The sequence below is a fragment of the Oenanthe melanoleuca genome, chromosome 2 (assembly GCF_029582105.1).
Source record: "Oenanthe melanoleuca isolate GR-GAL-2019-014 chromosome 2, OMel1.0, whole genome shotgun sequence".
Classification (NCBI taxonomy): domain Eukaryota; kingdom Metazoa; phylum Chordata; class Aves; order Passeriformes; family Muscicapidae; genus Oenanthe; species Oenanthe melanoleuca.
The window spans coordinates 119,315,253-119,341,215 of record NC_079335.1 but is presented as its reverse complement, the minus strand read 5'-3'; the positions used below and the strand labels follow the sequence as shown (position 1 = coordinate 119,341,215).

Here is a 25,963-nt window from a genome sequence, read left to right as displayed (position 1 = left end):
CATGATGTGACCATATTTGTGAGGAAGAGGTTAGGACAGCAAGAGTCATATCTTTTGCTTTATATTTAATATAAAAACAACAGAGATGAGTACATTTCAGAAAAGGTGATTTTTGCTGGGCTACTATCTCTTTATTCTTATATAAATAAGGAAATATAAAGCAACCTAGGAACTTTTGCAACCAAACTGTCAGGATTTTCTTAAAAAAAGTATAGAGTGGAAAATTGGCATAATGTTATTAATATATGGAAATATGGAAAACAAGGGGACAGCTGGCTTGCCATCAGGTTTAGTGATGATGCTTTTCACACCAGCTCTACCAGTGTATTTGCAGAGCTCATAAAGGAGATCTTACACTGAAGGCAGTGGTGCAGTGTAGGCACGACCTAACCTTCACTGCATACCTCTAACTTTAGCTCACTGTGGTTATTTTAAGCTTTTCTTTTAATATAACCTAGCAATTTCTTTGCTATTTTTTGCTTAGTTGGTATAAAGCACCTGTAAACATCAGGGCTCAAGGTCCTGGTAGAATGAGAGACCTCACTCCCTTTTGTTATTGTTACTTCTAAAAAGTTTATTTTATAATGAAAACAGACTGAGTCACTCAGATGAGCTTTTTTTAAAAAAGAGCCTTGCATGCTGATGTTGTACCTTGTCCTTGAGCATTTTAGCTTTCTACTGCTTGATATTTTTCAATATTCAGCTAATAAAGGAAAACTGGTGCCAGTCTTGCATATCCATGGATGACAAGTTCTGTGAGTTTCTTCTCAGTTGTGTGTCAGTCTAAGTGCAAAAGTAAAAGTTGCTTCAAGATAGTCTCCTATTGCCTCTGTGGCACCATCCATGCACATTGTTCTTAAAGTGAAAATTAGAAAGTTCCTCTCCACAGGAACACACTCTTGAAATTAAAATGAAGGGATTTAATAGATTTAGATAGGAAAGCATCCATAGAGAACTGAGGAAATTGTTGAAATTTGGACACCTAGATATGCTCAGAAGGCTCTGCTGTCTGCTTTGCAAGCTCATCCTGTTTGGTGACGTTGAACATATGCTTTTAAGTCATTGTATCTTGTTCAGTCTCAGACTGATAAACAATGTGGTTTTTCCCAAAGTGTCATTTTTCTGTGTTTGTTTTTCTAGCAGACTTCCAAGTTGCACAGTAACTATCCCTCTTCTGCAACCACCTTCCACTCCTTCTTTTCTATTCAGGGTGCAACTGTGCACAGTGGAAAGAGTGTTTTCTGTTCTGAAATAAAAAGCCTACCTTTGCTTAATGTTTGCCAAAAATATGGTTTTATACCTCTCTGTTTTCTCTATAACAAAGGCTAAAGCTGCCTCTGGAGAGATTAAAAATGGTGAAAATTAAGTATACAAGCCTTATGGTATGTTGCCAGTGTTCTTACATCTGCTTTGACATGGTGAGTCAAAAAGAAATTACACTTTTTTGATGCTTTCCCTTTCAGTTGGGATTGCACCAATTTATAATAGGAAATTGCTGAATTCGAGAATAGCCTCTGTTATTTAAGTGGCAAAACAGGAGATGTCTCTACCAGTTTGTTGGCTTTTAAAGAGCTAGACATTTCCAGGGGAAAAGAGACACAAGGTTAAGAGCAGTGAAACTTAAAATGAAAAATGATTTCTGAATGTTATAACCACCATTGTCCTCTCCAAAAAAAAAAAAAAAAAATTAATGGGATGTGACAGAATTGTTTGTGTTTGAAGATTTCTTTGAATTTGAGGACTCAAAGGGAGAATTTCAGTAGTTTAGACAGCAAATCCTGTGGCATCTCTATAGACAGAGGAAAGATGAAAGTTTACAAGTACAGTAAGAAAATAAGCAGTAAATAACACATTCTGAATTAGATTTGATGAAGAATATTTGGGCTGTTAATAAGTAAAGAAATTGCAGTGCACAATGTCTATTAAAGGATCAAAGAGGAAGAAGCAAATGTGTGATAATGTGTGAAATACAATGATAAATATAGAATGATGAAGATTAAAACAAAAAATTAGTGATAAGAAGCTTTTGGGGGAAGAGATTGTGGAACACTCTTTGCAGAAACTATAGGAAGTAAATACAAGAGAAAAAACCATAAATAAGAGAGGCATTCATCTGTGCATGGGAAGAATGGCAGAGCTGATAAATGCTTGACATAAGCGGAGTTTTAAGGACTGCTTTGCATCTCTTTGAGAGTTCAATATTCAGCAGAGATTATGGCAGTTAAAACCTTGTGAATTCTGAATCAGTGGGTTTGGAATAAATATGAATTCTAATGATTACAGGGTATTTTCTTGGCTGGTGGCAGACCAGTGGAAGAACTTTTCTTGCAGAAGCGCAGGCTGCCGGTGAATCTGTCTTGTACCTGGCAGTACAGGAAAGGAGCAATGGCAATGGCACAAAGCCACAGCCTCTTCTTTCATCTGATGGAGGCACTTTATCATCACCACAACAAGCCTTTTCCAAGTAATTTTTTCAGCCTGGTTGGAAATATCTTGGCTGTATGTATAAACTCCATACTTTGTCACATAGGGAAGAAAACCATATTACCTGGTAATGACAGTGATTTCCTGAGCAAAGGAGCTCAAATCCTTGTATTGATCTATGGAGGAGAGTTTTAAGCAACCTTTTGGGAGACTTCTTCACAAACAAGAGAATAGCATGGGAGAAACCTCAGAAGTGTCTTTTATCTGAGATTTTACTAAGTGAAATGTGGAGAGAGTCACAATTTTAGCAATGAATGAAAGGTGGAGTTAAAGAGAAGAGCAGGACAGTCATGTTTGTGCAATAATGAAGAATGAGTAATACAAGGAAGGAAAACTGTAGAAGAGATTGTCCTCACTTACTGTTTTTTCTCTTGGAAAACAGCACCATTTTTGATGGGAGTAGCAAACAAAGAAGGAAAGGATTGGATTTATAAATGGGTTCTGCAATACAAAGACTGTTATGGTCAGTTTGAAAAGAGCATCTTACAGAAATATTTACCCTATTTGGAAATGAGGTTTCCAGACTCATGAGAAAGGTATCAAGAGGACTGGTTAATTTAATGTTGATGAGAGCAGAGACAATTATCATGGTCAATCATTGTTTAAATATTCTTATTCCAAAAATAAACCAATGCTATCTGACCATGCCAGGTCTGGGCTGGAGATGAAATAGAAGGAGCAGGGTGTGTATGGCCACAGCTTCAGCTGAATGGGAAGAAAGGTCCTTCAGCTCATCTCATTATCTTGTCAATGTACAACAGATTCAATGGCAGAAATGTATACTCAAAGGCATGCATTTGTTTTTTAGATATTTGTTGCTTTTTTTTTTTTTTTAATTTATTATCTTGATGATTTTTTTTTTTCCCTTTAGAACCAAGAATTTAGTGTCTACATGAGTGAGATTCACTGCTTGCCATAACAATTGCTAAGCTGTCTAGTTTCCCCTTGTGAACAGAAATATCAATAAATTGTAGGCCTGGGATTCTAGACAGACATAAATCTTTTTAGTTGTGGATTGGTTTTCTTTTGCAAGTGGCAATGTTCTCCAGTTTTTAGAACTACATAAAATGTTCTGAAGAGAAGGACAAGTTAAGGGAGCATAGGTGAAAACAAAAAGCTTTTGAAATACAAAAGCAAGCAGACTTTTTGTGCTCATCTCTAGCTTTTGAAGAAAAAACATCTACTCTTGTGGTTTAGGGAAAACACACATAATTTTATTTTGGTAGGAATCATCTATCTGAAGTAATGTAGGCTCTACAAAGCATTGATAACCCTGGGTAGTAATCAGTGTTGCCAGTTCCCTGTGGAAGGATGCAGATTACCACTTGCTGACTGACTGTGTGCTGTAGAAATAGTTTGGCAAAAAGTGTTTTAGCCTAAAGAAAGTGTGTGTTCTCCACTTCCATGATGTCTGAGCACCCTTAAAGCACATCCTGCTCTTTATTCCCATTGGACAGATGGGGAACTGAAACATAGAGTGTATGGGATCTCTGATCACTGGAAATCTGTGATCAGAAATTGCTACTCAAGATCACTCAATCCCAGTTCCCTAACAATTTTAGGGTTTTTTAAACATTCATTAACCATCCCTCATGGGCACTCTTAAGAAATATATGATGAATACATAGATGCAGAAATGTCACATTATCTTTTTGAATGTTACCACAGGAAAAGTAGAAACCTGTAAGAAAAGAAAATAGTCAAAAAAGTCCACTAGTGTTTTGTATGTATTTCATACATGAGCTACATGAATGAAAATCAGATTTTCTTCTTGGTACTGCCAGACTAGGACTGCTGCAGGTCCTGCTTTCTGTCAGTGAAAAATTACATTGCTCAGGTAGAGGGAAAAATGTTACTTTGTCAAATATGGGAACTGGTCATTCATGAGAGTCAGAAATAGATTATTTCATGCTCCAAATGACAGTGAATGGCACAAGCTGTGTTCAGCCTGGTTTGCTGTGTTGTTTGTGAAATCAGGTAATGATACTGCACTTTCCATGATGCCAAGTGTTCAACCCTCTTACAGATTGGGTAAGATAGCATCATATCTTGCCTGCAAATTGAAAATTTAAGAACTATATTATGAATTTTAATGATGGATAAAATTAATTTTCTTCAAATCCATGTGTTGAGCAGAATAGGACATAACAAGCCTTACCTGTGTATCATTTTTCTCTTCCAAAGACAATGAAAAGAAATGTAAAGCTTATCAAATGGCGTGGCCAAATGATATGGATTGTTTATCAGCCTCTCCTGTGATGCCAGCAGTGTTGAGGATATCCCTTTGCTTAGTGCATTAATGGCACACTGCTTGCTGCCTCCTCTGAGACATGAACATTACAGGCTGGTGGGGGAATTTTGCACACAACCATTTAAAGATGCAGAGGAAACCAGAGTCCATTAGCCAGTCTAAGTCCTAATGTAACCTAAATTTCATCTAAATTTCATATAAATTTCATCTAAATTTCTATGAAAAGTAAAGGCATCAGCTGAAGTCTTGTAGAAATTGCCTAGCCCAATATTACTTTTTTCTGCATCATCAGAAAATAGTGTGTTCTGTATAGAAACTAATTAAAGAATACTGTTCTCCTTTTCAAAGGAGACCTTCTTTCCTTAACTAATGCAATTTAGATCTATACCAACATAAAAGAAACCTGTTTCAAGTTCTAATATTTTTCCCCCCATAGTGTCCAAAATACATCTGAGTGCTGTTGGCTTTGTGCATATCTTTAAATGATGGTGGCTAGTTTGAGTAGTCACTTATGTTGATTATATATATTTTTATATGTATTAGCATGGCCATATGTGATTCACCAATGTCTTCAATATGCAAATCTTCTTAAGTACCTGTTGTATCAGTTAGTAAAAAGAGTTCTGCATTAGTATAGCACTGTCAGGACTCACTATGCTTGTGGCTTGATGAGGCAGAGGATCTCTCAAGGATAAAAAGTTCTTGCTTTTTGTGCTTGGGCTTTTGAGGTCTTGATTTTTTTGTTTGTGCTTTTTGAGCTGTACTGGGAAATTGATCTGATCTGATTTCTTTCCAAATGAATAAATGAGTGTAAAATTTTGCCTTCAGAAAAAGGACAGCAAAGTAGCAGGAGCAGATAAGGAACTCCTTAGCATGATGTTGCCAGTGAAGCCTGTGTCCCATCTATGTAAAGATCATTCTCCTGATCAGCAGTGCAGCAGTGCCAAGGCTGCAGCAGTATCTGCTTTGATTTAAATGTTCCAGAAATGTGGTGTTTAGCACACATGGTCCTCTCTAGAGGATGGTCATATTTAGGATGCTGGAGAAATGGCTGTCCTTGGATTCATGCACTAGAGACACATTATTTTCCAATGCCACTTGAGAAGAAATGACTGAAGGAGTTACTGTGGTCATTGGATCCAGCCCCCCACAGCTGCAGGTCACTGAAGGATGTACATGGCCACTAATGGTCTCCTGACCACCTCTGTCCTTCTCCTCACTTCAGCTGTATGCACAAGCCCCTTTGGCATCCTGTTACAAGCTTGTGGTCTTTGGATCAGAAGACCAAGTATCACAAAACAGCTGAGTTCTAGAAAAAGCGTGTGAGAAATGGAATCACATCCCAAGCTTGTTTGTTCCTGGTGCCTGCAGTGCTAAATAAGTTGGCAAAAAAATGAAATGGGAGCCATAGGACTGTAAAAGATTGACTGGTGAAATATTTCTGTTGGCAACCATCCTGGTATATTTCCAGCCTGACATTCTTTTTGGTAGGTATGCCTTGGAGATTTCCCCTTGCAAATATAGTTAGTTGCTCAACTTCTCAAATTATTCATTCTCTGTTGGGTCCCAGAATAGCACACTGTCTCTCTGAATTGCTGGAGGCTTTCTGCTGCATCTGAGATGACACTAAATGAACAAAAGTACATACAATGATTTAGGGCCCAAGTCAATAAAATACTTGATCAACACATGTTTTTAAATGAGACACTTGCCCTTTTAGAGTTTTTGTTGTTGTGTTGTTGTTGTTTATATCAGTGTACTTGTGCTTTGTTATTTCAACTGTGGTGTGTGACACCAGTAGCTGAAAATGCTTTAAATCTGTTTAAATTTTAAATTTTTATACACACTCATATGAGATTTATACATATAACATCCTTATGAGAAATGCACTTTGTATGCCTGTAAATAGTGATTGAAAGAAAACTGTGTGATTAAATAGCTTACAGTGGCATTTTATTTGAAGTTTCTAAATAAAACCAGCTCTGCTATGTTACTTCAAGTAAATTATTCCTTAAATGCAAGGTTGTCACATTTGTGTATAGTCCAAAAATAGAGACAAGCATTTCTTTAGAATGGTAAGCAAATTAATATTATAAAACATGAGGATGTTATTTTTAGAATCATTCTTACTAGCAATTATAATTTAAAAAAAAAAAAAAAAAAAGAAAAAGCTTGCCTAAACTTAAGCCTGTTTCATCACACCGGTAATTAACTTTTGTGTGTTTTTTCAGCCCTATTATTACAGCACATCTATTTTTAGTTAAGGTGGTGCCCAATTTTGCTGCACCCCTTTTTCAGCTGATACAAAACCAGTCTCATAGCTTTAGTTATCATCCTTTGTCCTCTGAAATGGGGAAAGCTGCTAAGTCATGGCAAGTAAACAATTTGCTAACTCTATGTTTACTTTTTAGTTGCCCAGATTTTCTGTCTCCACGTTCTTAGCTTTTCTTTTTTTCTGGAATTCTGGCAGAGGTAAGGAAAGGAGATGGAGAATACTATTAAAGTTTAAAGTAATATGGGTTGGGATTTATTTATTCATTCCTGTGGACACAGTCTCTGGGTGATATATGCCACCTTGCTCTGTCTAGCTTTTGTCCCTGGATACTTTTAGCCAAGACTGCCACTTACCCTGTGTACAGCATTATTTTATGGGCTGCTGAAAATGCACTCCTTTTTTTCATAGACTAATCATAATACTTTGTTTGGATTATATGCAGATTGAAAAAAAATCCAAATATCAGTACTGAAATGTATTTAGCAGTTTATTTCACTGGCAAGTGTTTTAACAAAAGGAGAATGGATTGGAAATGAAGTGCAGTCATAGCATGCACAGCCCATGTGTGTCTGACAACTTGTGTGAGAGCTGGCTTGTGATAGTGCAGATCCTCTGACTGGGTGACTGAAAGGTGTTTTCCTGCCAATATCACCTGTCCTGCCACCTTGTTCTCTTGACTAGCAATCAGCATGGTATGAAGTGCATAGATGACTGCCATGATATTTTTAGAACAGGTCTTGAGCCCAAGTTTGATTCAGCATTTTGAATGGTCAGAAGCTTAAGGTCATCGAAAATAATCTGTCTTCTCTGCTCATGGCATTGGGATTCCAGCAGCAGCAAGTTACTTTTCACACATCACTTCATTTTTGGACTGCCCTTTCCCAGCAGCAATCAGGGTTAAAGTTACTACAAGAGCTTTCCTCTCCCAGATTCTTTGTAAGATATAAATTTATCTGAATGAAGTTGATTAGAATGGGAGTATTGTCTGAGCATGGATTCAGTGTTTTATCTTCCTGCTTCCCCATGTTTTTAATGCAAATTATCAGTTCTGACCTGTGCAATTTTTTAGCCATTGCACAGCGGTTTAAAGCTCAGAGGAATCCGGCAGTGAGCAGTTGTGAAAGGTTTGTGAACAGTTCTCATTGTGGGAAAAGGGCTTGGGACCAGCCTTGTCCCTTTGTCCCAAAGAGCTTGAGCACCTGCATCTCTCTCCTTTCAGCCAGAGATGGGGCAGATGAGGGACATGGGGAAGCAGCAGCTGCCCACACCTGCCTGCTGAGGTGTGATTTTGCTGAGCATTTCCTGTGGCTTCCCTCTCCATTTGTCCCATTCCTTCTATGGGATCCAGTGCCTAGCAAACTGAATAATGCAAGATTTGGCAAAATCAGCTTGAAGGATGGATAAAAGCCTTCTTAGGGATGGTTTGGCCTTAGGAATACCAGTTGGATGCCTGTATTTATTAAAGTCAAGTTTGTGGCACATTTTGGCAGTGCCATAGTACATTGTAAAGGTATTTTTAGTTGCAGTGAGTAGCTGCATTACTATTTTCAAAGTGGTTTGCTTAGCTAAAGGAAGAGGTTATATTTACTTAAAATGTGTTGTGATTTTCATTTCAGAGTTATGAAACCTTGCTTTCATCTGTATTTTGGTTTTCCCCCTCTTTTACAATCTATAAATTTGTTGGTGACACAAGGAAAATTAACATTATATTGGCCCTCAGAAGAAATGCTGGTTCTGCAGAAGCCAGGCAAAATATTTACAATTTACCCAATGAAGTCACAGTTTCATCCTTTTAACACAGCCCAAATTCACCAGCAGTGCAAAATCAGCTCCCAAGCTGGTGAATATTGATTACATTTTGGGTTGCAGATCCTAATCAAAGTTCAAGACGACAAAGAAAATTAGATGAAGAAGATCTGTTTCACTGAAACATTTTGACAAAAAACCCAGGAGAGGATTGCTGCCATCCTGACCCAGCTAACCATGAGGATTTTGTGTGGTTTCATAACATTATCGACCAGTATGAGATATGACCTTTGCAGTGGTCAATTTGTTACTGCTCCCAGGGGCATGTTTGTGCATCCATCACTGCTTCCCCCGTGCTTGAATGCTCCCCTGTGAGGGGTGGAGATGCTGGGAGAGGAAGGAGATATGAGGCAGCATGGTGGGAGGGACTGGTGTGTGCCCACAGCTGAGCACATCATGCTTGAGGCATCTCAAGTCCATTCTATGGACCTCACATTAAAGGAAGCCCTTTTTAGGGCTTTTTTAGTTAGTAAAATATTTTTTCTTGGCCAAGCTTCCAGTTGCTTGCAGTGACAGTTTTCTGACTTAATTTTGATTTTTTTTTCTATTTAAGAAAACTTCTTTGTTTTCAAAATTTAAAAGAGTAATTGTTCCAATCTACATTGGTATCTATCTGCTATAAATCTGCTATAAATCTACCATAGCTTTATAATCTGCTTGTAATTTATTATGTAAAGCCACCTCATCACTTCATGAATCCAAGCCTCTATTTAGAAAGACACTATTTTTGAAAGCTAATTATTTGATGTAAAAGGGCAACTTTGACTAGCAAAATGAGACAAATATTTTGTGGGTTCTTTTTTTTCCCCAAAGGCTTTTTTCCCAAGTTATTTACAGTGCAATCCATTATCCCACTCTTGTAAAAGCTTAGCCAGTATCATAGGAAAGTAAACAGAGTTTGGATTAAAAAAAGAAACAAACGAAGCAAAAACTAAGCTGCTGCTTTCCAGCACAGGATAATTTCACATAATAAAATTATTTCTGATATAGGAATAATCAGCTTAGTTTAATATATATTATTATGGAATTTATTATTCCATCATTCATCCATATTTTTCCACAATACTTAGTAGTTCTTGTTAGCACTGAAGGTACTTAAGGTGGGAACTTGCTGGTGGACTTAGATGTAATTACATTAAGGGTTGGACTCAACAATCTCAGAGGTCTTTTTCAATCTAAACAATTCTATGACCCTACCTCCAGGATCTGACCTTTTTAGGGTCATGAGATAAGACCTGTCTTGGAGTCCTACAACAAAACCTTCTCTTAAGCTTGACATACAGAACTATTAAAGCTTTCTTTTCAAATACATGGCAAATATTTATGTAAAGCTCATTTGGAAGTTGCTGCAGTGTTTGAAGCATGCTTAAAATGCATGTCCACCTCTAGCCTAATTTTTTCTAATCAATGGATTTTTCTTAAGGCCTTATTTCTTAAAAGAAAAACCATTTTACTACCCCACTGGGCATCTTGTCCTTCATATTGTAGACAATTCCAAGCCACCCCTGGGCTTTGTCAATAAACTTAGTATCACAAGTTTATTGTGATTCTCCCAGTTTTCAAGGGTCTTCCAAACCCATTTTATTCATGTGGCATGTCTTGCCATCCTCAGTTTTTCAGCATTCTTTTTCAAGTAATTATACTGGGAGAAGTTACCATATTCCAAGATATTCTGTGATATGTATATCATCTCACTGCTGTTATTCAGTAAAAACTTGTTATATTTCCAAGATTTTATAAGCCCTTTTTTGTCCTGGTGTAATCCTAGGAGCTTGTATTTGGTTGGCTGACTTCTGCTATGATTCCAAATCCTTTTCATGGCCGTTGGTTTCCACACTTCAATTCCCCAGGCAGCCTGGCCTACATTTCTTGTCTTAAATCCAAAAAAAAATCACTCAGAGCCAGGCATATATTACAAGCCAGAGATGGTGTTCCTATTGGTTTTCCAGTCACAGGGATTTAGTAGTCTATAGCCCAGGAATGGTGACCAGGTGATCTGACCTGCCAGACTAGCCATGATTAGGAGATGCAGTGCCAAACCCTGCATGGAGGTTCAGGTTATCTGTTTATTAGGTGTACAACAAGCCTGAAACACCTGGAGCATGCTGCACATATTGGCAGCTGTCCCAGTGATGTGCTGGAGGGCTCCTTTGTGCATGTCCACCCAGGTGTGCCTGGTGCAGCCAGGCTCAGCAGCACAACCCTAACATCTCTCTAAGGAAGGTGCACATAGCTCTGAAGAGCCAGGAAATCTCATATTGCTCATATCTCCTCTAAACTCATTAATGGCATAGACAGACACAAAGTGCTCTGCTGGTCTGAGGCATTTATTTGTCAGTATCTGATGTTGCTTTGGCTTGTGTTGTTTATGTGCAATTTACCTCAGTCTTGCCATAAAACATGGAGATTTTAGTTCCAATCTGATAAACAACTTTGTCAACAGAATAAAGGAGCTTTGTAGTTTTTCCCTAACCTAAATATTTATTTACTTCATAGCTCTATGTTAGGGTATTTTTATTACTTGAGCTTTGTGATTCAGGAAATACTTTTGAATTTATAAAGCCCTTAAGCATGGCTTAACTTAAGTCTTGTGCTTATAATCAACTATTATAATTTCTAGTAGACTTAATTTCTGATAGATTTATTTATGTGAACAAAAAATTGTATTTTAAGAGGAGAAAGAAGTGATGCCATCATCTAGTTACAAAACCCCTGAGCTAATTTGCATGAGAAAGATGCAAGGCTCTTTGTATTCTTATACAAGAGGTGATAAGAGAGCCATACATTTATCTAGCATAGCACTTCTTATCCTCAAAACTTTTTAAAGTTTTATTCTCCCATTGTTTGTCACAAAATCCCCTAAAGCTACAGATATGCCTTTCTTTGTCCCAGAAAATTCCTTTGAAGCTTGAATTGAGCTAAAACACTAGGATTGCAGTTTTCTCCTCTCTTAAAAAATGTCTATCACATGGTTTCCCAGCACTGCAAAGAAAAGCCTCATGTATTCCTGCACAGGCAATGCCAAGATTTGCTACACAGAGAATTGGTTGGAGACATTCCTGTACTCTGTGTTTCCAACCAGAGCACATGGATTAGGGGATCCATTTTAACTCCTCCAGGGACTTGGAATATGGTCCCTTAGTTCCAAGAGGGAACAGGACCAGACCATTACAGCATCTCCCCTCGTTTCTTCCTGCTCCCAAACCATCTGCTTCTCTGTGGTAATAGTCTTTTGCTGTTCATTAACATGGTTAATCCTCTAGTGTAAGCTGGAGTAATTTATGCTGGATGTTTGGGTTTCATGTGGTACTAATGGTATCTAATGAACTGTGGCTTCAGAAACATCTGTTCTATAAAATAGTTAATTTTTTCTTTTCCTTTTCCTTTTTTTTTTTTTTTTTTTTTTTTTTTAATCCCAGTGATTGGATACACAGAAATAGTTAGGAAGTCTTTAGGCTGCAAAGATTAGAACTCAGACCTTCAGTACTGAAATAGGCCAAATTTAATTCTACTCATGCAACCTTAATTTAGCTCCCACTTGTTTATGAATTGTTTGACATTGATGCATGTTATTACTCACTGCCTTTTCACTTGCCAAATGAAAAAGGGGCTGAAAGAAGGTTGAATGGGACCCCTGTAAGACTGCAAAGTCTTCATTTAAGCATATGACTAGAAGCTAGAGAACATGTTTTTTAACATGTTCAATATTTATGTGGAACAATTGAGAAACATGATAAAAAAAATCTATGCAAATATCCATTTACAAGTAAGAAAACTGCAAAAGTTGAATCTAAATTATTAATAATAATGAAGGCAGTGCTCCAGAATAGCATGAGTGAGAAATTGGATATGCTAAAAACAATCACTAACATACTGTTTGTACTTTGAAAATAAAATGAAATATTTTTTAAAAAGAAAGAAATAAAGAAAAAAGTAATAATTATAATTTGCAGAGTTAATAATGCAGTAGAAATCCTAGCTCTTTCTAATTTGGGGGCTTCATTTCTTAGTCTGAATGTTGTAGTAATGTGGTTTCCAGATTTAATTTCCTTATATTTATTTGTTTTTAACAACTCAGAGGGAAAATAAGAGAAACACATTGTGAAAATGCTATAATGAGATCACAGTGCTACTAACATGCCTTACATTTTCTATAAAGTGGCTGATTGCATTTAGAGTCACCTCAGCAGCACTAAATCATTTCAGCAGTTTACTCTCACCACCAGTATCATTAAACTTCTCCAAGTTTAGGAAATGCATTTGAAAAAACAGAAGAAAAATCCCCTCATGTTCCTGTATGAAAATGTCACCTTATAACATCCATAGCTTTAAAAATAAAAACCAGATTTTCTTCAGGCATGAACCCTTTATCCTTCCCCTGTGGGACTCTTAAGGAGCTCTTTAAATTCACGTGACCATGCAGTTAAAGTCTGGGCTGACTCAGCAAAGTGTTTAACTATGTGCTTAAATTCTATTGCAATCAATAGAATTTGAGCATGTGCTGAAATATTATGTTGAAAAGAAATGGATTTACACACGTGTTTTAAACCTAAGCATGTACCAAAGTAGGCTTATACTATGTCAAAGCAAGTCAGAAGAATTCAGGTTGTAAAAACCCTACCTTTGGGGTGACTGATTCATAAGTAAAATATTTTTATGTAGTTTTTATGTATCATCTAAAATGTAAAGCATAATGCTGTAGTTATTGTGGTCTGTGAATTAGCGAACATAAGACAGTTTATGCGTCTGTCAGTTTAAAATATGTATGTCAGAATTAAGAACACTTGCAGCTAAGTATCTAAATGTACATTTTCTGCTCTTGACTATAGTTTGCTTGTAGTTAGTTACTGAAGTATTTTAAGTCTTTTAGAGCTGTGAACACTATCTTTAAAAATGCAGCTGCATATATAAGAAGTTATAAACACATATGGGTGCCTAATACCAGGATCCCACACTCCACAGTTTTCCATGTTCTGACCTGTTTTTAACTTATTCCTCCCGTGTTTCCCTGTAATATGAAACTTGATTATTTTGAGGTGCTGAATCACCAAACAGCGTCATGTTCTGTTTGGCTGAAGGGCATAAGCAATTCCACTTTTTTCTATTTACTTCTGTCTATAAAAAGCTTCTTCTGCATTAGAGGAGATTTCTGTTCCTACCAGAGATGCCTCTTGCACTGTGTTAAACTGCCCTGAACTGTGGAAAGGCCACATCCTCCCCACAAAACATTTGGGTATTTTTGTTTTCCAGAGAACATGTTTATGATACCAAATGGTCAGCAATTAACGATGCGATGGTAGGTGTTATCTCATCTGGAATCTTGCACTGTCACACCCTACCTGTGACTGTGCTGCCCGTCCCCTGTCCATGAGCAATGCCTTCTGCAGGGCTTCACTGCTTCCTCGGGAGCAGTTTCCCTGGGAAACAGGGGTAAGGGGAGAGAGATGCCAAGGAGAGCAGGGTGGCATCAAGTGATTGTGCTAACTTGAGGATTCTGCAGGGGAAAACTCCTGCTGCTGCCAGCTGCAGTGGTGTCTCTGTCCAGGGGGCAGGTCCTAACTCTCAGCAGGACCAGGTGCTTTGCCACACAGAAGAAGCAAAGGTTTGGGATGGTGAGAAGACTTGAGCCACACAGACTTCCTAGGTGCCATCAAGTAGCCAGACATCACAGGAGTGTCACAATACTTTGTTACTGTGAACCTTTTATTCAGTGACGCAATTGTGAGAAGTATATTAAAAAATATACTGCCCTCAACTATGACCCGTCATGTAAGTAAAAGAGAATACAGAACATTCTTCACCAAAAGGCAGAAGAGAGCCCCAAATATTAGGCAAATTCCTGTGTCTTCAGGAGCAAAATATTATGCTGAGAGTTGAGAATGCTGTGGATTTCTAGAAAGCTCCAATACAGCTTCTGTATTGGCTTCTTGATTATGGTGAGCAATTACATCCTAGTGGCCACTATTGCTCCCGTAGAGCAGGAACATGGGAGCAGACTTATAATTTCGGTGGGAGAGTAGTCAAGCTGCTGTATAATATAGGTAGCAACAGGCTTTGGTCACCTATGTGAAAAGTGCTGTAAGGCAGGGTAGGACTCCGAGAAGTAAAGTAGTGTCTGTAACACTGAAATGAAAGTTGTGTGTGTGTAGGTATATTAATCATCAAATGAGATGCAACTTTTGAAATACCAGTCTGAAAAATGAACTTTACATGTGTGAAACTTGCCAAACCACAGAGGAGCATGGTGCTGTTGTCTGATACACCGTCAAAAGCTGCTCTGCTGAAACCACATCATCTTGGAGAACTGAAAAAAGGCGCTGTGTAAATTGCCTAATGCTTCTAAAAATAAGCGCGAGCTACTCAACCCCTCTCCAAATTTTAGCAAGTCAACCAAACACTGCATAGCCGGTAAGCGTGTCTAACACGCTGTGCCACAGCTGGTGACTTACTACAGGAATTGCGTGAAGGCTGCTGAACTGGGAAAGGCTGCAGGGAGCGCGGTCCGCACGGACACCTGCCCGCCGCGGCAGAGATCGCTGTCCGGCGGGGCTGCGCTCCTGCAGGGAGCTCGGCTGCCCTGCCAAAGCCGACTGTGGCGTAGCCAGAGAAACGGGCAGCAAAAATAGAACAGCAGGATGGCTGCGCGTGGGCGAGGCACAAACCACATCGCCAGCAAAACCTCCCGGCGTTATTTTAGGACCGATGCAGACAGAGGCCGTGGCGTTTTGCTGTCTTTTCACAAAACACTCGCCGGGGGAGGGTGAGGAGGGAGAGGGGCGCAAGGACCGTCCGTGTCCCGCTCCTGCCTTGCTTTGTCGCCCCCTCCCTGGCGTGTCCCCCCCGGCCCGGGCTGGGCAGGGAAGGGTTAATCGCGCTCCAGGCCGGGCGGCGCACGGAGGACGGGCGGCGGTTTGAAAGACAGAGACTGGACAGCTGTGTTTGCTGTGGTATTTTTAAACGCATTAATGCAGGCTCCAATCACCCGGCCATGCTTGACCTATTTTTGGCTCAGGCCGGCCATTGTTCTATTTCTGCCGCCGCTGGGCCGCGAGGGTGTCAATTCAAATGCAAATGAGTTGTCGCTGCTGCTCCCGCCAAGTTCGCCCAGCGCCTGGCCGGGGACGGCGGCGGCAGCGCAGAGGGGCGCGGGGCTAGGCTGGGCTCAGCTCGCCTAAACCCTCCCGCTCCCGGGAAAGGTGGCTTATTCGGTTTGATGGTTTGGTAGAGACAGTCCCCCCCCCGCCCCCTACGCCCTGCCAGGAAGCCCAGAGATATTTCTTCATTTCTTCTTCCACCTGCCGCCGGCTGCCCGACCGCCAGCGCTCCGAGCCGGCAGCGCGCACCCCCCGCGCTCACGGCTCCTTCCTGCGGGCGGGGGCTGCCGCCGCTGGATTCGGGCTCTTCTCCCGCTCCTCACACGTACTTGTGCACATGCTTAAACACTGCTAATTGCCGAAGCATATTATCTTACAACCCTTGCTGGAGGAGGTAGGACCGCAGAGGGTCGTGCCCGACGCCTGTGTGCAAGTGCAGTGATGAATCTCTTGTGTAGCTGAAGTGCAGACCAGTTGGAATATGCTGCAGACAATTTACGAGAGTGAATCGTGTTTTTCCTCAGATGGGGTTTCTGGACGTGAACAGCTCTTGGCTCAGCAAAGAATGCACAGTATGATCAGCTCAGGTAAGAGACAGCTCCGTGCCTTAGACTTGAGTGGCTGACCCGGAACATACAGCCTGGCATGACAAGAAAACACCCTTCCTTTTAAAAGTGACTTTATCTTTGTGGGCTTCATCTAAGTTGTTGTTATATAATTCTGGTAGTATATTAGATAGCAGCTGCTGCTTTTGCGAGGAGTTTGTCTCCTTTGGTCTGCTGCTTTCCAGATGGAACAAAATGCTCTCAACTGAAGTCGAGTTTGGGTTTCCTGGTTTGTTTTGTTGCGTGATTGCAAAATGGGGCTCATGGTACAGGCTTGTTGACAGGAAGAGGTTTCCTCAGACAGACCTTGTCAGGAGGCTGCATTTAGAGCCCCTCATAAGCAATTCTAGTCATATGTCTACTGTAAACAGCATTTGCTCTTTCTGCGAGTTTCCTTTTCTGTACTTTGTATAGGAAAGGGGTTTAAAACCAATCCCTTTCTCTTTTCATTACAGTGCTACTGCTAAAATGTCTTTAGACTGCATGGTTTATTTTGTTCCTTTAAAAATATTTGTGAACCTGGCAATGCTAGTTATATGTAATGAGTCACTGAGATGTAAATTGGATGTGTTATTTCATGAAGGTATTTCGAAGCTGCCCAGAAAGAACTCTGCATGTTTCCTCATGTATTTCCAGCTACCCCTGTGTTTTCTAGTTTCTTCCTTAGCTATGTGTGAGACCTACTACTGAGGACAAATTGATTTGGAAGGATCGTTGCCATTCAATTTAGATGGGCTAAAAACATCAACATTTCAGGTTGTCTACTCTTGCCTATTCTCTCCTAAAGTCTGTTAATTTCAGTTCAGTTTTCATTGGGATGAAACTCGTCTATTAAGGCACAGTGTTTTCCAGTTTATATCTATTTAAACCTAGAATTCTGACTTTTTTTTTTCTAAAAGTGTTAGTTTTATAGAAGATCTATACGTGGAAGGCAGTGTGAATTGTTTGCATGTATTTTAGTCTTAGTTTGTGCCCCCTTTACTGTTTTGTTTTTACTTTTTTTAAAATTTTTTTCCTTTTCCTTTTCCTTTTCCTTTTCCTTTTCCTTTTCCTTTTCCTTTTCCTTTTCCTTTTCCTTTTCCTTTTCCTTTTCCTTTTCCTTTTCCTTTTCCTTTTCCTTTTCCTTTTCCTTTTCCTTTTCCTTTTCCTTCTTTCCCCAAACTTGACTGACCTCAATTTTTAAAGATAATTATGTGTGTAGACGATGGCTCTCTTCACATATGACCTTTTTCAGTACACCTGTTGAGCCTGTGTCTGTTTTTTAAAAACTGTTTATTTTCCTGCTTTGTACAAAAGGAGCTAAAAGTTTTACTTGTGCTCCTTTCTTACATACAATTTTAGATTGTTGATCATCAATTTCAGCTCCTTTGTCAGGGACACAAACCAGGGGAAGGCATGTTTATAATTACAAAAAGCAAAGCTCTAGCAGACTGTGGGTAAGAGCAAAACTTTTCCTGCAAGTGTTACAGTTCTTTTGCAAAGCTGTCTACACTGTCAACCTATTGTTCAAGAATTTTTGCTTTGCTTTATTCCATTTCCTTAGTTTTCCTGAACAGCTCAACAGGTGTCCAATGCTTTTAAACTGGTTAGAGATAAGGCTGATTGTTTCCTCTCCCTCCTGTTTGGCTTTTTTTTTGTTGTTGTTGTTGATTTTTTTTTAGTACTAAGTCAAATTGAAATTAATGGTTCACAAGTGAAAATTTGGGTGGTTTATCTCACTATGCTAACCTCTAACTTCCAACTAATATAGTAACAGTTTTTTCGTTTGAAACTCAAGAAAAGGAGGTGATTTTCTGTAAGTTTATAGCTTTGCTTGTCTTCATTGGAAACAAGCATATCATGTAACTGTTGATTTTTATCTGATAGTACATTAGGTAAGTCCACATAACATTCACAATTTCCCCTGTAGTGCTAAATAGAGTAGGGGGGCGTTAGGCTAAAAATAATCCCCACAAAAGCTTATTCAAAACATTATCCAGATAAAAGATGTTTAAGTGTATATATATATATATATATATATATATATATTCATTCTGTGGAACATAAAGTATTCCTCTGTGTTTCAGTTGGCCTTTCAAATACACAATTAAGACTACAAGTAGTTGACATTATACATAGTCTGCAGTTTCAGTTCATGTCACGTGAAACCTCAAAGCCTCGTGCTTCTCTTGGTTACCTTCAGCTCCCTCAAGTTCAGCATCTTGCAGGATCAGTTCTGGTAACTTTTAATTGTTTCCACTTATGATGCATTTAGGGAAGAAAGAAATAGCTAGGGTATGACAGCGTGCACTAGTATTTGCAGAAGCCAGAAACAGTAATTTGAATTTTCCTATTCATGATGCCCTTACTTTAAAGTTATTGCTTAAATGTATGTGACTTAGGTTAAAAAATTACATGTAGTTAAGAAAATAACAGATCCCTGAACTTTTGTGCTTTGCAGCCTTGATGTGCTTGCTCCAAAAACTTCAAGAATAACTTAAAACAGCCAGCAACAGTCAGATTTTTAGGTTTACTGCCATCCAGATACAATGCATATATATTATGCAACAGATTTTGAACTGGGCTGGAGAGACTCCTAAAGAGGACAGGTTCACTGGTCAATGGATTGCATTTGCAAAACAAAAAGTCTAAGAAATTTCTGACAAGAGCAGGCATAGGAAATAGTTCTGTCATGAGAATCAGTTCTCCTGGTATTCCTTCAATTACTGCTTTGCCTGTCTGTCTCCATCCTTGCTTGTAAGTCATACTATGAATGAGATGATCTGGATAGGTACCAATCAAAAGTCTAATTATGAATGGAGCAATCTAGACCAGCGCTGACTCAAGAAGCTGTGTAATTTACAGACACCTACACCTTACTGCAGAGAGCAGTTTCAGCTATCTTGAGAAGACTGAGCTAAATTCTTCCATATGGTACTGTTGCTCTAAAATGCAGCAGCAAGAGCTGTGCATCTTTATTTAAGAAAATGATGTTTATGTATTTTTATTTGATACCATAGTTGTTCTAATTTCTCTTTAACAAATTAAATCTGGGGTTTTAAGGCTCTTATTTAGCTGGAATTACTGTTTATCTATTCTGTCCCTTTTACTTTACACAAAAATACTCAGTTTCCATGTGTGTGCGGTGCCACAGTGGATCCAAACATTCAGCTGGCCTCTGATCTTTCCACAGTACAAGTAATAAACTGTAAGTCCTTGAAAAAAAAGCATTTGGTGCAGCACAGTCCATGGAAAAAACACTCATTAAAATGCAGTTAATAAATAACCAATGCAGGACTACATTTCTCAAATAGCTGCTAGTTGTGTGAAGGAGAAGGAAGGACCTACCCAGTCCTGGTATCAGTAGATGTGGACTTTAGGAAGTAATGCCAACTTTTGGTGATGTAATATAGAGTGCTGTTTTTCAAAAGGTAAGGTTTTTAAGTCTTCTCCACTGGTCATATCTTGATGTGCAGCTTTGCAGTACCCTGAATTCTTCTTTGTCTTTATTGGATAAGGCATCCTCTGCTTCCTGCCCAAAGCTGTTGTGTTGAAAAATCAAGAGTTCAAGGAGGCTTGCCAATGAGTTGGCAGGTGACCTGAGCAAGTTACACAATCCTGCTTATGTCAGCTAATCCTTCTGTGAAACACAGTAAATGATACCTGTCAGGATCAGGAATTCATAGAGCAAAACTATTCTAAAGGGAATATAATGGTTCAGTATCATTAATTTGATTGGCTTCATCTACCCACAGGCTTGTAAAATACCTTCAATTTCACAAGTATTGGATGTAGTGAATGTTTATTCTCTGCACCAGTCAGGAAATATAAGCTAAATGTAAGCTGTGTCACTTGAATATAAGTGACATATAAGAATTACTGCTGCACACATCATGCTGTACGTGGGCTGACAGGTCCTCATGAGTGATCTTCCCTCAGTAAACCCCACTGTGCACAGTTTGTCTTGTATGTTGTCTCTATCATGTGTCTGCATGACCTTGTGTACACATGGCCTGCTCTACACATGGATTTATATTGCCTTCAGGGAAAGTTCTTTGGTATTTGCTCTCCCATTTTTTTATTTTTTTATATTTTTTTTTTTTCCCCTGAACAAAACCTGCACCTGCTCACCTTTTCCTTTGGACAACCTGCAGAAAGCAAGTTCATTTTAAGTTTTGCTCTGATACTCCTGAAAAAACTTGACATATTTGCATATCTCAATCAGGTAACATAAACTTCTTATAGTTACCAAATGTTTCATTTAGGGTATCTCAGGCAGAACACTTTGGGGAGAGCAGAAAGAATGAGAGTAGATGTGCTGAGCCTTGTGGTTCTCTTCAGAGTAATGAAAAAAATTGGGTGTGGAAATTCAGAATAGAGAAGTTCTGGATAACAACCAGAGTGGCTTTTTCAGTGCCTGTTGTAAAGGTGAGGCACAAAATAATCTGCTGCTTCATAGTAGTAGCAGAAGTGTTTGAATATATTATTAGGGAAGTGTAAGGCCTTAGCTTTATACAGTTAATACAGTGAAAAGAAATAAGCAACATAGATCTGCAGATCTTATGTAGTTAAAATCTCACTGATTTTGAGTAGAGGCTCTGCCCTGCAGTGTATTCTGGGAAAAACTTTGGTTATGAATTCAGTTGAACAAAAGCATGCTAAAATAGAATGAAGCTGCTTTTTCTGTTTTATGTTTTGAGATGACATTGAATACAGAATGATGTTGCCAATTTCATGTTTCTAATGCTGTAACAACTAAGGCTATAACATTGCCTTTTCCTTCTTTTGGGTTTTTTTTTTTTTATTCCACTCACAGCTTCTGATGCTATGTGGTTTACCTGATGGTCTTGCTTTGTATTAGGAGATATATTTATAGGTTGTGAGAAAAGCCTGAAATTCAAAGTACAAGACTGACAAGAATAGCAAGTTAGAAAAGCTGGAAAGTAAATAAAAAAAACTATGCAAAGCATTACTTCAAAACCTCTTTCAGTGCTTTTCAAAGACCATTAAACACTACATTTAGTACAGAGGTTCTCTAGTACTGGTGCTAGGACACCAGCTCCCCTCTCTTCAGTATGTTGAACTAAATCTCTATTAGAAAACAGCTTTTTACTTCAGTTGTTTATTGCATTAGCTGTTTGGCTTTATGACATGTATTGGTTTGCACTGCATTCAAACACACAGTTCCATCCAGTCTTCCCTTCTATAAAACTATTGCAGAATACATTCAGTTCATTAGGGCTTGCACTCGATATGTGGAATGCTTGTAACTCTTCTACTGCCAGAGCTTTAATCAGACCCATGTTTCTGTGCCAACTGCCCAGCTCCTCTCTTCTGCACTGTCTTTGCAGAGAAACCAAGAGCTGGGAGAAGGCAGGATAGATAGACAACCTGCAAAATATGCACATTCATTTCAGATTTTGGTGTAGATGATGGGGAAATTTCAGATGATGTTTCATTTTAACCTTTCCCAAATACTGCTGTGGGGCTGAGTTTTATGTGTTGGGTATAATACAAAATACTATAGAGAAACCAATCAGCAGATACTGTTGTTAAACACATGAAAATCTAAATGCCCTGTTCTGTGGATCTCTTTAACAGGCTGACTCCTCTGGGTCAGTTATTCTTAGCCTAGTTATTTTCATCTTATGGCATTACAGGTCTAAGATTAGCCTGTTAGGCGTTATCATGCCATCTGAGTTACCTCCTAATATAACTGTACACCGGAATGATTATTTATAGACAGAGCATTCTGTCATTTTTGCTTTATTTCTGGTAGTTTAAATAAAGAAGAGCAACATTCAAGAAAAACCACAGATTCCTTCCTGCTGCCAAAACAACATGATAACTGCCTGCTGAGGGGCAGGGATATTGTTTAAAATGTATGTTTGCAGCAGATGCAAACATCTTACCTCTCCTAAAACAAGATACCTCAGGGTACCACTGCTTCTGTCTGTTCTGGAGGAGGGAGAGGAGTGTCAGATTGATGCACAGAGCTGAGATGGGGTTGTGGCTGCTGATGAGAACAAGGATAACCAGGTGCTATTTTTAGAGCTCGGCTCTGTCAAGCTCCATGTTCAGTGTGAACATGTCACATATGCACAAAGCTCCTCCAAAATGGACCCATCTAGTTTTGTTACATAAAGGTGATGTCTGCTGTACAAGTGGCCTTCTATGTGATTTTCACAGGACATAACAGGAAGCTTCAGCAAACTGACAATTTTTAGCGAAGTGTTCTTCATGATTGCTGCACAAACATTTCTGCTCAGTAGAAAAACTTTAAACCTAAAGCAGAGTTGTCGTTCAAGAACGCAGTGAGGCTCATTCTCTCCTAAGGGATATTTCTGTTTGTGTGTGTATAACTAGGAGGAAGCTTTTAGCTTTTAGTGGTGGTTTAGTGAAGAGCAGCAAAAATAGGAAAGTAGCAGATCTTCAGCTGGGTGTCAGTGCAGCCTCTGCCTGTGGTTGTTGCTCAGGAAGCAGGCAGCTGACAAAACAGGGAAATATTAATGGATTATTATTATCTAATGAATTCCATCTCTTTTCGCTTTCTGCTCTAAATAAATTTTCTGTCTTTGTGCAGATTCTGTGTGCAATCGGGGGCACCTGATTTGTTCTACTTCAAAATGCTACTGGTGTAAAAAGGCTTGCAAAATCGGTGGAAGCCTCTCCATGGCTGAATGATACAGTGCTGGTTTAACTCCCATGGTTTAACTCCCATTATAAAATAAGCAGTTCTTTTTTTTTTTTTTTTTGGTCAGCCTGGCAGTTCTGTGCATGACTGTAAAGGTACTTTGGCATTTAGTATAATCTGAGCATAGCCAGCACATCTGTTTTATTTGTTTGGCATCTCATGGTTGTAAACTCCTTCCAGCTTGTGGAGTATACAAACATGATGAGCTCCAAGGATTCAAGCCTTTTGCAGTGCTAGTAATGCAGGTTGCTTTATTCTAATGCTAGCATGTTCTTTCTAGTAATAAGGCTGAATATCATCAAAGGGAGACAAGAGAAGTAATGGAATGAATTCTTTGAAAATGCCAAATATATAAATCATGTTTTTACAATCAAAGACTATTGTTCCTCTTTCAGGATCCCTGTGGTTGAAGGTATGCATGCCACAGGGAGAAACCACAGTTATTCAATTTCAGTGAAGTCTGGAATGGAATAATGAGCAGGCTTAATGTTAATTTAATAATTTCCCCCAATTGTTCTGTTCTTAATCCAAGTTTCCTTTTTCTTTCTTGGGGCCCAAGGCCAGCACCTTGTTGGTGCTCTGCAGTAACAATATGAGAGAGAGCAAGGAAAACAGACTGCTAGTGCTTAATCTTACACAGTAACTCTTTTTGGAATTTTGTACTCATTTAGTAAAATGTTAGTGTTGGCCTTTTTATTTACCTATTCATAACTCTATTTTTTGCAGAGACAGTAAGTTCTTACTTCTCTACATCTACTTGCTTGATTGCTAGTTAAACATCCTGGCTGAAAATGTGTATTTTTCCTAAGCCTTGTGAAGTCTTTTTTTACAGACACAAAAATGTAAAACTCCTGGACTCTTCAAATTTTTTATATTCTAATTTGAATTTGACCTTGAAGTTTTGAAGTACTTAAAAGAATATATGTATTGTAAAATATATGAATATATGTAAAGTAAAATACCTGGATTTTTTGAGATTTTATGCTAACATAAATAGTGATGGAATTATTATGAGGAACAGAATGGTGTTGGAAATAGCAGAAGGATAATCATCAGTATTCGTATTTATACTATCTTTATATTAGCATATATTTATTTCATGTAGGTGCATAATGTTAAAGGACCATACAGAAATTTCTAGGATAATTCAAAAGGCTCATCCTGAAAATCCTTGCACAGCAGCTGCTGAAATCTAGTGGGACCTAAATTCAGGAGAGTATTTTACCTCAGTCTCATAGCTCTTCAGCCTGTGTCATGCATGTGCTGAAAACTGTTCCAGGCTCCAAAGAGACATCCCCTCATTCCCATGAACACATCAGAAAGTTGGCATCCTTTTATTTGCTGTCACTGTTTTTCCTACAGGATCTATTTCAGAAGGGGAAGAAAGTTTTGCTCTCTTGTTCCTATTAAGTATTGTCAGTAATCACAGTACTAATTCCATAGGATATAGTAAATTTTACTTAGGTTTTCTCAAGGAGTATGAAAGAAGGACTGGCAGAAGAGAAAGGTTTGAAGAAGTTATGAGAGAATTTTATAAATGGAGTAGTAGGGCAGAAATGAGCTATACAAGCACTTCCTATGCTAAAATGCTGTTGTGAGGGAGGGTGGGAAAGGCTCTGAAGATGTAAGAGAACTATGTGGGAGGTGGAAACCAGGGGATTTTGAAGCACAGTTCTAACTGTCCATGAACACAGGAAAAATATAGTTGAAAACAGTTAAGAAAGACATCAACTGAGATGAGAGAAGTTTCTGTCAAAGAAATCTCTAATGCCATCATGAAGAATACATGGGAAAGTATGAATGTTTTAGAATCAACAAGAGTTGTTAAAAACAACCCAGGGCTGTGTTACTCTTGTAATGACACATAAGCTTCAGGGATTTCTCTTGCCATTGTAGAGATTCTTTTTCTGTTTTGTTGGTCTGAAAATGAGGTTTGTGAGAGGGAGAGGTATAGGACAGATTCTGTTTATGCACATACTGCAAATTCTGCTGCATCTCACCATCCTGAACTCCTTCCCTCCAAATGTAGCTCAGCTTTCCTGGAGAATCTGCAGAGCAATCTCAGCAGAGCTTTGCCATGAATTTCCATCCATCCCTATGTCTGCTGCACCATTCCTGTCTTGCCTTTTCTTCTTGACATAGTAGGCAATTTTTGGAGCTCTCTGCTGATTTTCTGGTTTGTTTGGGATTTTTTTTTCTTCTTGTGCCAGTGTATACAGGGTGATAATGGGGCATCTGGAGAACTTATTAAGAAGAGAAATTACAATGCCAAAATCAAAGGAACATGGGCAAAGAAATAAAGAAGGAATGCTGATGTCACCAAACTGAGTAATGGTGATACTGTGGATAATTAAGGATACTAATAGAGCTATTTTGTTTAGAAAAGATATGGTTATAAATGGGAATGTTTAGAAAAAATATCTTTGGGCTAAAAATTTTAAACCTTATCTATGAAAGAATGCTTCTCTCTGGTTACTGGTCATGCATGTCTACTTGCCACTAGAAAGATATGTGTATATATATATATATATATATAGCCTTATCACCAGTCTTACTCTGCCTCTCCTCACTGAGGAAACTCTGGTATGGCTATATAAAAACCTGCCAAAAATTTTGGGAACTCTGGGTTTAACAAGTTAGTTGAGGTAGGCTTGAATGACTGCCTGAAGCAAAGTGGTTTTCCTTCTGCAGGTCTAGAATCCCAACAGAGGGAAATGCGCATTCCATCAACCTCTTCATTCATCTGCCATTCTTCACCTGGGAATACCCAAAGCT

General features: G+C 38.8%; 1 protein-coding gene across 5 annotated transcripts in view; it reads left to right on the top strand.

Moving 5' to 3' along the window:
* The window catches only part of HDAC9 (histone deacetylase 9), a 446,072-nt gene that overhangs the window by 157,982 nt on the left and 262,127 nt on the right, over positions 1-25,963 (top strand). For 3 of the 5 annotated variants that reach the window (XM_056484523.1, XM_056484526.1, XM_056484525.1), the window contains exon 3: positions 16,435-16,497. The exons of 1 other annotated variant lie outside the window; for it this stretch is intronic. In XM_056484523.1, coding sequence (XP_056340498.1) covers positions 16,435-16,497 — 63 coding nt within the window. Of the gene's footprint in view, positions 1-16,318; positions 16,498-25,963 lie in introns of those variants that run through there. One more of the 5 variants, XM_056484522.1, reaches the window with a different exon arrangement.